The sequence below is a fragment of the Vicugna pacos genome, chromosome 15 (assembly GCF_048564905.1).
Source record: "Vicugna pacos chromosome 15, VicPac4, whole genome shotgun sequence".
In the NCBI taxonomy this organism is placed as follows: Eukaryota; Metazoa; Chordata; class Mammalia; order Artiodactyla; family Camelidae; genus Vicugna; species Vicugna pacos.
This window is the reverse complement of record NC_133001.1, coordinates 15,158,724-15,171,323: the sequence shown is the minus strand read 5'-3', so window position 1 is coordinate 15,171,323 and position 12,600 is coordinate 15,158,724. Positions and strand designations below refer to the sequence as shown.

At 33.2% G+C, this 12,600-nt stretch overlaps 1 protein-coding gene across 2 annotated transcripts in view; it reads right to left on the bottom strand.

Annotated features, from left to right (window-relative positions):
- WDPCP (WD repeat containing planar cell polarity effector) overlaps window positions 1–12,600 on the bottom strand; it is a 288,075-nt gene that overhangs the window by 36,201 nt on the left and 239,274 nt on the right. The window contains exon 16 of one of the 2 annotated variants that reach the window (XM_072937648.1): window positions 2,622–2,701. The exons of the other annotated variant lie outside the window; for it this stretch is intronic. Coding sequence (XP_072793749.1) covers window positions 2,622–2,701 — 80 coding nt within the window. The remainder of the gene's footprint in view (window positions 1–2,621; window positions 2,702–12,600) is intronic. 2 annotated transcript variants of the gene reach the window in all.

The following is a 12,600-nucleotide window of genomic DNA, read 5'->3' as shown; positions in this document are numbered from 1 at the left end:
CTCTGCATTTGACTTTAGACAATTTAATTGTAATGTGTTTTATGCAGATTTCAACCTATTTGGGCACTTGGGGGCTTTACAAATCTGGAGGTCCCTTTCCCTTTCTAGATTTCAGATGTTTCAACCATTATTTCTTTACATACATTTTGACTCTTCTCTCCCTCTCTCTCCTCCGCCTCCCCTCCTCCTCCATGTGGGACTCCCAAAATGTATAAATTGGTTCCTCATTGGTATCCCATAAGCCCCGTAGACTTTCTTCAGTTTTTCATTCTTTTTGTTGTTGTTATTCCTCTCAGTGGATAATTTCAAATGACTTGTCTTCAAGCTTGCTGATTATTTCTTCTGCTTTATTGATTCTGCTGTTGAAGGTACTCCATTTTTCAGTTATTGTGTTCTTCAGCTCTAGTTTTCTTTAAAAAAAATTCTATTTCTCTATTGAACTTCTCATTTTGTTCGTGTGTTGTTTTCCTGATTGTCTTCAGTTGTCTGTGTTCTCTTTTAGCTCACTGAGCTTGTTTATGATGATTTTAAAAAATACTTTGTCAGTCCATTCATGGATCTCCATTTCTTTAGGGTTGGTTACTGGAACTATGTTAGTTTCCTTTGGTGGTGTCATCTTTGCCTGATTCTTTGTGATACTTAACAGCCTTGTATTGATGTCCATGCATCTGAAGGAGAAGGAACCCCTTCTGTTTTTTTCAGACTGTTTTCGGCAAGTAAGGACCTACTCTTGCCAGGTCCCCAGACAGACAGGCCTGCCTCCAGACTGCAGTTAGGGAGGGCCTGCGCCAGATCATGAGGCTGCTTCCAGGTCCATAGTCAGGTCCATGGTTGGCTAGCCTGTTACTGGGGGCACCAGCAGGAGTACCTCATGCTGGGTCCCCAGGTGGATGGGGCCACTTCTGTATTCACAGTTGGCAGGCCTGTTACTTGGGATGCAGATTGTCATGTCTCCTCCTGGGTCTCTGAGTGGATGAGACTGCCTCCAGGATCACAGTTGAGCAAGTCTTAAATTATGTGTGCAGTCAGCAGGCCTATAATAGGGGTCATAGGTAGGTGTGGTTTCTGCTGGGTCTGCAGGTGGACAAGACTTGTGGTGTGACCACAGTTTAGTGGGGCAGGAGCCAGGTCCACAAGGGTATAGGGTTGCCATCAGATCCATATTCAGCAGATCTGCTGCCAGGGTGTGGTTGTGACTTCTTAAACTGTCTTTTCTTGGTTTTGGGCTCTACTGGGATGTTGCAACTTCTTCATGGACTTTGAAGCTCGTACAGTGTCACTTGTTCATGGATAGTTGCCAAATCAGTGTGTCTGTGCAGGAAATGAGGGTTGGGGGGACCTCCTATTCTGCCATGTTGCTAGTAACCATCAACTTTTAAGTTCAACTTTATTGCTGGCCTTGTTGAAAACTATGAATCATTTTTCTTCAAATTCAAGGGAGAACAAACTTAGAGACAAAAGTAGCATATTTTTCTACTGGGGATCATGTATCTTTAAACTATTAATGCCAAAAGAATCACTTTAAATTGCTTATTCAACTCCTCATCCTTTATGAGAATCATTCCATGGAAATTTTGATTTCATAGGCAAGAACAACTGAAGAATTAGAGTGACATTATATTAGGCTAGAGTTGGGGCCATATGTTATATATGCTTTGTGACATAGAGTTGATAGGGTTCAGTTTATGAAAAAAAAAAAAGTAACTGTTGTATCCCTGACACTATACAATACATAAAAATTCTTTTTCTATTTTATCCACATCCTTCAGATGCTAAAGTTGCTCTCATGTGTTTTCTTCCCTGGGATCTCCAGAAGTAAAACTTCACTTCAAGCCTCTTAACTCCACATGCCTCTCTTGTCCTCTGTATCTTCCTTTCTTCCAAATTTTGTGTTTCAGAATCTTAGTTCAGCAGAATTGGCCCATTCTCAGAGAGAAAGGTAAGAAAATGAGTAGGTCAAGCTTAGATTCATATTTAGGGGACAGTGAAAAGGGGACATAATGAGAACATTCAAATATTAATTTTTTTGTAACTTCACATGCAGTAATCTATTATCTGTGCTTTCTATTTCCATAATTCTGTATGCAGTTTCTTCTGCATTGTGAAATCTCACTGAACATTTTGGCTGGAGGTGAATGCTGTTACCTCATCTTGCTTTCTATTGGGTACAACTTTTAGGGATATATCACATGGCTGCCTTATGTTGTAGTACTTACTATGTTTATGTCTTTGTTACTCAATTGGGCAAGAATCAGCCATTTTTCTCAATGACCTTCACAGCTTGGCTTCCTATTGTGTATAATCTCTAAGCTAGTACCGTATACATCACTTGAGAGCTTGTTAGAAGTTTAGAATCACGGGTTCCACCCCAGATCTACTGAATGAGAATCAACATTTAAACAAAATCCCCAAATTATTTGTATGCTTATTAAAAGTAAGCCTTTATTATAATCAGATGACTTGGTGTTTTACATTACACCTGTCAAGAACAGTCTTAAAACACATCATCTGGAAATGCCCAAGATTTTCTTATTTTTATGCATTTACTGCAAGCTCTTGCTGGCTGTAACATTGTTTTTCCTTTATACTTTGAATATTTTGTATACCTTGCATAACATTACCTTCTTCATTATAGGTCTTAGCCATCAAAGATCCAGCAGAGTTGCCTTTTTCAGGTTCATTCCATCTGTCAGATACTTGTCTGTTATGTATAGGTTTTTTTAATTGGAAAAAGGGTGAAAAGGAAAATTATAGGGTTAAATATGTTACAGATTTTAAGTACTGAATACGTTCAAACTTACGAGGCTTTAAAATATGATTTAAAAAATTTCCTTGGGAAAACAAATTTCCTTGGAACTTTTGAACAATATAATCACTTAAATTCCATAATGTAAAAATGTTGAAAACTGTCTTTAACTTTCTCACCATCAGATATTTTACAGGACATTTTAAAAGACAATTAAATTCAGCTTTAATATACAAATAAAATATTTCACATATGCAATTTTCAAAAAAGTAATCATGGAAAAAATGTGATGCTCTGAACTCTAAATGTGATGCTTAGGGTATTTCAAAATTAGAATGAATGTAGATGTTTTTTATTAAATAAACTTTAATTTCCTAATTTAAAGAGTAATCTATTACTAGTGTAGAAAAACTAAAAAAAACACAGAAAAAGAACATTAACATAATCCATATATCCAGAGTTATCGGGATAGTTAGCTCCTATACTTACTATTATGTATTTTTTTTTTAACAAAGCTGAGATTATATTTTAAGGTTTAAAGTCTTAGGTTTTAGGTAACTCTTTAAAATTATGATTAATTTTTTATTTTAAAAATTTGATTACTTAGATTATTATACATTAAAATGGACTCTTAAAGATGTAGAGTTTATGAATTTTAACAGCTATATGGATTCATGTTACTATTACCACACCACAAACAATACAAAATAGTTTTGTCATGCCAAAAAAATTGCTTCATACTTTATAATCACACCCTCCCCTAACAGTAACTCCTGGCAGTTATTTCTCACCATAACTATAGTTTTGACTTCAAAAATGTTGTATAATTGGAATCATACATATAAACTTCTGTTGCTAGCTTCTGTCACTCAGTATATTGCTCCTGAATTCATCCAGATGCTACATTTATCAATAGTTTGTTACTTTTTATTGCTAAGCTGTATTCCGTTTTATAGATGTATCAGTTTGTTTATTCACCTGTTGAAGGATATTTGTTTTCTCAGATTTTGTCAATTAGAAGTACCATGGTTATCAACATTCATCTATAGGTTTTTGTGTGACATAAGTTTTCATTTCACTAGGGTAAATACTCAAGAATAGGATTGCCGGCTCATGCTAAATATATTTTTTCTTTATAGGAAACTGCTAAACTGTTTCCCAGGATGGCTCTTCCATTTCTGTATTCTCACCAGCAATGAATGAGATATTGAGTTACTTTGCATCACAGTGCTTAGTATTGTCTGTATGTTTTTATTACAGATACTCTAATAAGTGTGCAGGGATATCTCATCATGGTTTTAATTTTGCATTTTCCTCATGATTAATGATGTTGAATATTTTTCCATGTGCTTATTTGCCATCTGTATATCACCTTATTAAAGTATCTGTTCAAGTGTTCTGCCCATTTTAATTGGGTTGTTCTGACAGTTTAAAAAATATATTCTGGATATAAATTCAACATCTGTTATGTGATTTGCACATATTTTCTCGTAGCATGTAGCTTGTTTTTTCATACTCTTAAGAGTGACCTTTGAAGAGCAAAAGTTGGTGAAATCTAGCTTATTAATTTCTTAAAATTATGGATTGTGCTTTCAGTGTCAGATCTGAGAATTCTTTGACTAATCCCAGATCATGAAGATTTCCTCATATGTTTTCTTCTAAATGCTTTATAGTTTTACATTTTATATTTAGATATATGATCCATTTCGAGTTGAGTAAAGTGTGAGGTTTGGTTTGGGGCTAATGATTCTTACACATAGATGTCCAGTTGTTTTATCATTTGTTGAAGAGTGTCCTTTGTTCACTGAATTGCCTTCATACTTTTGTTAAAAATCAGTTGGGCATATTTATATGGGTCTACTTTTGAGTTCTGTTTCATTAATCTGTGTATCTGTCCTTTTGCTAATACCATAATTTCTTTATTAGTTTAGCTTGAGAGCAGGAAATGGCAAACTACAGTCTATGGCCACATCCAGTCCAGGCCTAGTTTTATAAATACAGTTTTATTGGAACACACCTGCACCCATTCATTTACATATTGTCAGTGGCTGCTGTCTCACTACAATTTCAGACTTCAGTAGCTGTGGCAGGGGACTGTATGACCTTCAAAACCTAAAACACTTACTAATTGGCCCTTAGAAAATGTTTGCTGACTCCTGCTTTAGAAAAACTTAAGATCTTGCATGATTCCTTCAACATTACTTCACCTTTAAAATGATTTTTTTCTAGTTTATTTGTCTTTCTGTATAAATTTTATATTCAGCTTGTCTGTGTCTACAAAAAAAAACTTTATGGGCTTTTTGATTAGAATTGTGTTACATCTTTAGATCAGTCAGAAGACAACGACATCTTTATTGTGTTTTCAAATCCATAAACCTAGTGTGTATATCCATTTATTTAGATCTTTGATGACTTTAAACAGTATTTATAGTCATTGGCATAGATTCTGTATACATTTTGTTAGTTTTATACCTGAGTAATGTCATTTATTTTGGAGCTATTGTAAATTTAAAAACTCTGACTTCCAAATGTACATTACTAGTATATAGAAATACAATTGACTTTTATGTGTTGGTTGTATATTCTGTGACCTTGCTAAACTTACTTATTAGTCGTAGTTTTTTTTTGCAGATATCCTTGAGATTTTCTATGTTGCCTACAAAAAGGGAAGATGGCTTTACTTTTCGAAGCTGTATGTTTTTTCTTTCTTTTTCTTTTCTTTTCTTTTTTTCTTTTTTGTTGTATTACACTAGCTAAGACTTTCAGCACAGTGTTATATAAGCATGGTGAGACTGGACATCTTTGCTGTATGCCCAGCTATGTTCTCAGTCTTAGGAGGAAAACAGTCTTTCTCTACCAATTTAGCTGTAGCTTTTTTTTTTTTCTCCATAGCTTCTCTGTGTAGATTGAGGAAGCTTCTTGTTATTCCTAGTTTTCTGAGTTAAAAAAAATCCTAAATGGGTATAAAATCTGGTCAAATACTCTTTTACATCAGTTGATTTGATCAACTAATTTTTTTTCTTTAAACTGTCAATATAGTCGATTTTATTGATTGATTTTTCAGTATTGAATGAGCCTTGCATTCCCAAGATAAACTGCACTTGATTGTGTTGTATTATTTTAAAAAATATATGACTGAATTATATTTCTTAAGCTTTTGTTGAGGATTTTTGCTTCTATATTTATGAGGGATACTGGTCTAAGTTTACCATAAATTATACCACTGGTCTTAGTGGTTTTCTATTTGTTTGTTTGTATATTTTGTACTCTGGATAATGGGAGCTTTAGAAAATGAGATGGGACATGCTTTTTGATCCTTATTTTGTGATAAAGATTGAGCACCATTGATGGTATTTTATTTTCCTCTAAATGTTTGGTCAAGTTTACTAGTGAGACTATCTGGACCTGGATATGTCCTTTTTGGAGTTTTGCTTTTCAACTATAAATTCAGTTTTTTGAATATTTACAGGAGTATTCAGATTATCTGTTTCATTTTTAGCAAGCTTCATAGCTTGTGGTTTTCAAATAGTCCATTCCAACTATGTTGTCATATTTGTATGCATAGAGTAGTTCACAATAATAAAATAATTATCTATTTAACATTTTAATATCCTCTTTCATTCCTGACATTGAAATCCTGTCTTTTTTCTTTGTCAGTCTGACTAGAGTTTTATCAAAATTGATCTTTTCAAACAACTTTTAAGCTTTTGATTTCATTGATTTCCTTGTTTTTCTGTTTTCAATTTCAGTGATGTATGCTCTTTTATTCTTTTCTTTTGTGTGATTTGAGTTTATTTTTATGTTTTTTCTTCTAGTTTCTCAAGGTAGGAGCTTAGACTCTTCACTGAGACATTTCTTTTTTTCTTTGTAAGCGTTCAGTGGAATAAAATCTCTACTCAGCACTATTTAAGCTGCATCCCACAAATGTTGATATATTATAATTTATTTTTCAATTTATAATATGTTCTGATTTTCCTGAGACTGTATTTTTGACCTATGGATTAATAGAAGTGTGTTTTTTAATTTCTAAATTTTTGTAGATTTTTCTGTATATCTTTGTTATTAATTCCTAGTATAATTCCATTATAGTTAGAGAACATACTTGGTATGTTCTTTTAAATTCAAGATTTGTTTTATGACTCAGGATATGATCTGTCTTGGTGAAATAAGAAAGTTCACTGGAGGCCAGATTAAGCTGGAGAGAAAATGGAAATATTCTTTTTGTTCTTCAGTTCCTGTTATCTTTCTCACATTATCTTGATCAGCTTTCTTAAACTTAGAGATTCATTAAACGTCGAGAGAGTTTTAGTGAAAACCTGTAAACATATTTAGATTGTCAAATTGCTGATACCCTTTAATTTTTATGTTTTAAAAGAGCTTAAGATTGTCTGTCTTCTTGTGAAATATATTTAAAATTGGCCAGTGTTAGCTATATACTAAGGCTTAGAAAAAGATGTCTCTACTTAGTTTCTAGTTTTATAGGCAGCAAACAAAATGTCTAATGACTACAGATAATATGAACTTAACCAGTTCTATCTTATATATATAAGCTACCGTAAGAGCTGAACACATTGGAGATGCTCAGTATATTCTACATTTATTTCAGTTTAAGATGCAGAAATGGACTTCCTAGACATATGCCATATGTTCTCCTCTTATGCCAAGATAAGAAGAATTAAAAGACTGAGATGAATAAACAAGGTCAACTTAGACTGAGCCAAATTAGACAACAGAATAATTGTCAGATTTTCTGTTGGCAGGGATAGTTTGTTTTAAGCCAATCTTCATGAATTATAGATTGTAATTTTTTTTTCTAGTAAGTCTACCACCACGGATTCTGTTGACAATTTTCTTTGTTTTGTAAACACTGAAAATTTTCATGAGTTATATTGTTTTTAGATACACATAAGGACTCTGAATAGATGGGCATTTTTTTGTTCCAACTTAAAGGAAAACTACTAAGATATGAATCAAATAAAACCAAGCCAAAATTTAGTAATTTTTAACTGGATACTATTTCATTTGGAGCTTCATTAAGAAGAATTCAGATACATGAATGAATTCAGATATAATTCATATCAGGAAACTAACCAATATCATAATTAATTTATGACAGTAAATATCAAAGTAGATAAATTTGCTACAAATACAAAGTTTATTTGCTCTACAATAAAGAATTTTAGACCTCAAAAGGTGTAATCTGATACAAATGGGAAAATAGAGATAACCAGAGAATTTGACTTATTTGAAATATAATCACTAGTTTAGGGCAGTACCAAATCTAAAGTGTTTTTAGTTTAGCCCTAGAATCATTTATTTATCATTGCCCTTCTCACCTTGTATGGTTTTTTCCTTCTAAATCGTTTTCTTTCTTTCTTTCTTTCTTTTTTTTTTTTGAGTTATATAACTTTAAAAAAAATTGCTAGTCAAAAATGTGAAAACCCAGCCATTTGAATAAAGATTGTTTTATCCACTTCAAAACTATTAAAATCAACTAATTAAATAATGCATTAATAGCACAAGATAAGGTATAAGGTCTCAGTCAATTCACATAATCGTGATTTTTTTTTAAAAAGTCATTTATATCCAAGATGTTGTAAGCTCTTTAAATTTGGAAATGCTTGATTCTTTTGTATATTTAAAATGTATACTTTACACACTACCAGCTATATATTTTTATATCCTATATGTTCTTATATTATAAAAATAATTCTTTTATTTACTCTAAGTATTTATTGAGTGTCTGTTGCATGCCAGGTTCTTTTCAAAGTCCTGGAGGATGAAGCAGTAGTTAAAAAAAAAAAAAAGTAATAGTAAAAAAATTTCTACCTTGATACAGTTTACATTCTGGTAAGTTTGTTTATAAACTCAAGCACAGTACAGTCTATTCCAAACCAGTTTTCAGTTGGTTTCTTCATTATATTTAGTTCAAATTAATTCAGTTTATTAACTTTGCCATAGGCTACCCAGAAATTAAAATACTGTCCAGTGATTTTTAAGTACATGAAGAATGAGAATAGTTTATGGGAAGGATTTAAAATTAAGAGAGCATTTTATGGGTTCACTCAACATTTGTTGAATGCTCACTCTGTGGCTGGTACTGGGTTAGATGCTGTGGATATAACAGTGAGCAAAAGGATACACAACCTTAACTACTGATGAGTAGGCCAGGCTGTGAGCCACGTTGCCATCCTGTTCTCTCTGCCTCTCTCTCTTCTAGAGGCTGAGACAGTACCGAACTACTGTAGACTCGCTTTTTTCTTCTCTCTGGCTCAGCTTGTTTTGTCTATTGAAAGAGAAATTATAACGAAAATTTTAAGTATCTTTGTAGCTAAACTTCCTAAACTGCAGTTCTGGTGTTCAAATTTAACCCTAAGCCGCTGCATTCAGGTGGTGAAGTGTAAAAACAGACCTCAAATCTAAACTTTCCCTGATATCAAAGCAGCTCTCCCTATCAATTCAGCCTGAAGTGATCTATTAGAAATGCAGACATCGTAACACTTAGTATTAGTTTTCCCTTCTGCTGTAACAAATTACCACACATTCTGTAGCTTAAACCGGGTGAATTCCTTTCTGGAGATTCTGAAAGAAGAATCTGCTTCCTTGCTTTTTTGACTTCTAGCTTTCCTTGGCTCTTAGTCTCCTTCCTTCATTTTCAAAGCTGACAATGGCAGGTTGAGTCCTCACAGTGAGTCACTCTGATACTGATTCTTCTGCCTGCCTTTTCCGCATTTGAGGATTACATTAGGACCATCTGGATAATCCAGGATAATCTCCCTATTTTAGAGTCAGATAATTAGCAATCTTAATTCCATCTGCTACCTCAATTCCCCTTTGCTATGCAATATAACATATTCACAAATTCTGGGGATTAGGATGTGGACATGCTTGGGAGGCCATTATTTTGTCTACCACCCACTCAGATGTCCTATAGTGGCTTCTCACTGCAATTAGAACAAAGATCATACCCTCTAGCATAGCCTACAGAGGCCCTAACCAATTTATTATCCTCCATCCAACTTCACAGTTTAGCCTTACTGGCTCTATGTCACTTGAACCTCCCAAATTTGTTTCCACCTTAGGGTGGAATGTGCAATTCCTCTCCCTGGAAAGCTCTGTCAGTTCACTACATCTTCACATAGATGACTCATTGTCATTCAGGTCTTAACTCAGATATTCCTTCTTAGTAATTATTTCTCTGATCACCAGTTCTTTGTATTTTTTCTGCTACTTGCTATTAATTTAATGACTTTTACTTATGTATTTTGCTTGTTTTATCTATATCATTCCTTTTCCTTCCCACACACACCTGAGTGAGAACTCCGAGAGAGCAGTGGGCCTGCTGTGTGCCAGCTATGCATCAGGCATTGTGGTAGAGTTTGGATAAATTATGACTAAGACAATTATGGTGATTCCCACCTTCATGGAGTTTATAGGCTAATGAAGAAGCAAATATTAATCTAATAATCACGTAAGAGAATTAAAATTACAAATATGACAGTGTCATAGGGCTTTATAGTTAGTATGTTTTAATATCTGGTAGACTAGCTCCCCTTCATAGGGTTTTTTTAGTGTTTTCATGGATATTTCTATATGCTTATTTTTAATGTGAACTTCGATGTCAACTTGTCTAACTTCATAAAAGTATGTTGGTATTTTTATTGGGATTACATTAAATTTACAAGTTAATTTAGAAAGAACTGGCATCTTTATAATGTTGTCATCCCATCCAAGAAGAGGACAGCTTTCTATTTATTCGAGGCTATTTTTATGTCATTCAGAGTATTTTAAAGTTTCCCTCATATAGGTTTTGCATATTTATTGTTCAACTTATTTTTAAGTGTTTAATCTTTGTTGATATCATAAATGGGGTTTTCCTCTACCATTCTCTGCTTATTGTTTGTATATATAAAGGCTATTGATTCCTATGTTAGTTTTACATTCTTCTTCCTTACTGAATTTTTAAAATATTTGATTTTATTTTATCATTCATTCCATAGGACTTTTCAATTATATTGCCATATAGTTGCAAATACACTTTTATTTCCTTACCAGTTCTTATGCCTCTAGTTCAAGGATCAGCATACATTTTCTGCAAAGGGCCAGACAGTATATATTTTAGGTGTTGAGAGACATACAGTCTCAACTACTAAGCCATGGGCAATAAATAAATGAATAGGCATGGCTGGGCTCTAATAAAACTTTGTTTACAAAAAACAGGCAGCAGGTTTGGATTTGGCCTATGGGCCATAGTTTGCCAACACTTCGTATAACTGATTTATCTCATACTGGCTAATACTTCTGGTACAGTTTTGAATAGTACCAGAGATATTGGGCATTTCTGCCTTGTTTCTGATCTTAGTGGAAATGCCCTTACTAAATAAGATACTGGCATTTGGACTAATTTGTATATATGTTCTTTTGTTAAGAATGTATCCCCTAATTCCTATTTTCTTGAGTGTTTTTACCAGGAATGGGAGTTGAGTTTTGTCAAAGGCTTTTATCATCTAAAGAGATAATCATATGATTTTTATTAACTGTAGATCTATTAATATGTATATTAATGGATTTGGTAACATCAGACCAACCCTGTCTTCTCAGGATAGATCTAGACATTGGATTTTGTTTGCTAATATTTTATGTAATATTTTATTAACTTTGATATTTATGAATAATTTTGGTTTATAGTTTTTCTTCTGTACTATGGAAAGTTTTTCTTTACTTTCAATAATTTGGGACAATTGTAGAGCAATGGGAATATCTGATTTGTGAAGACTTGGTTGAATTCTCCTAACCATTTGGGCTTGTTGCTTTTTTGTAGGGTGGTTCGTTAAGAACCTTGTCTATTTCTTTTTTTCATATTCTTTTTCTTTTTTCTTTTTCTTTTTTAATGGAAGTACTGGGGATTGAGCCCAAGACCTCAGGCATGCTAAGCATGCTCTCTACCACTGAGCTATAACCCCTCTCTCACAGAATCTTGTCTGTTTCTTTTATGGAAAACAGTGCTTTAGATTTCTAAATCTGATGGTGGTCACTTTTGAAAAGCTGCATTTGCCTAGGAAATTATCTACATTTTTAATGTTTTCAAATTATTTGCACAGATATCTGCAAAGTAGTCTCTTACAATTAAAAAAATCTGTTACAATGGTTAATTCTTCCTGCCATTTCTTTATTTTGTATATTGATGCTTTCTCCTTCTTGATCAAGTCAACTCGATCTGTTTTCTTAATTTTTTCAAAGTAACACTCAGATTTGGTGTCTAGGTTAGTTCTACACGTTTTAAAACTTCTACCTTAGAGATTGGTAAACTATAGCCTACGGGCTAGTCACCTGTTTTGGTAAATAAAGTTTTATTGGACCACATTCATGCCCATTCATTTCTGTATTGCAAACAGCTGTTTTTGTGCTATAACAAAAGAGTAGAGTAATTGCAGCAAAGAACATATGGCCCACAGGCCTAAAATATTTACTCCATAGACATTTAGGAAGGATTCCCAACCTCCACTCTGCCTAATTTCTTCCTTTATCTTTATTATTTCCTTCCTTCTGACCTATTTTGCTTTAGTTTCTTGTTATTTCTTAAGATTTTTGAGTTGGAATTAGTTTACTTTATTCTTTCATTCTCTCTGATGAAAATGTTTAATGCTATCACTTTTCCTCTGATCATTACTTTAAATCCCATAGATTCTAATATGTAGTGTTTTCATTATAATTATTTTTTAGAAATTCCATGCTTTATTTTCCTCTTTCACCAGAGTTGCTTAATAGAAAAATTTTAACATTTCTAGGATGAAAATTATTTTGTTTCTTGTTGAACGTTTCTAGTTGTATTGCATTGTGACCAGAGAGTGTTT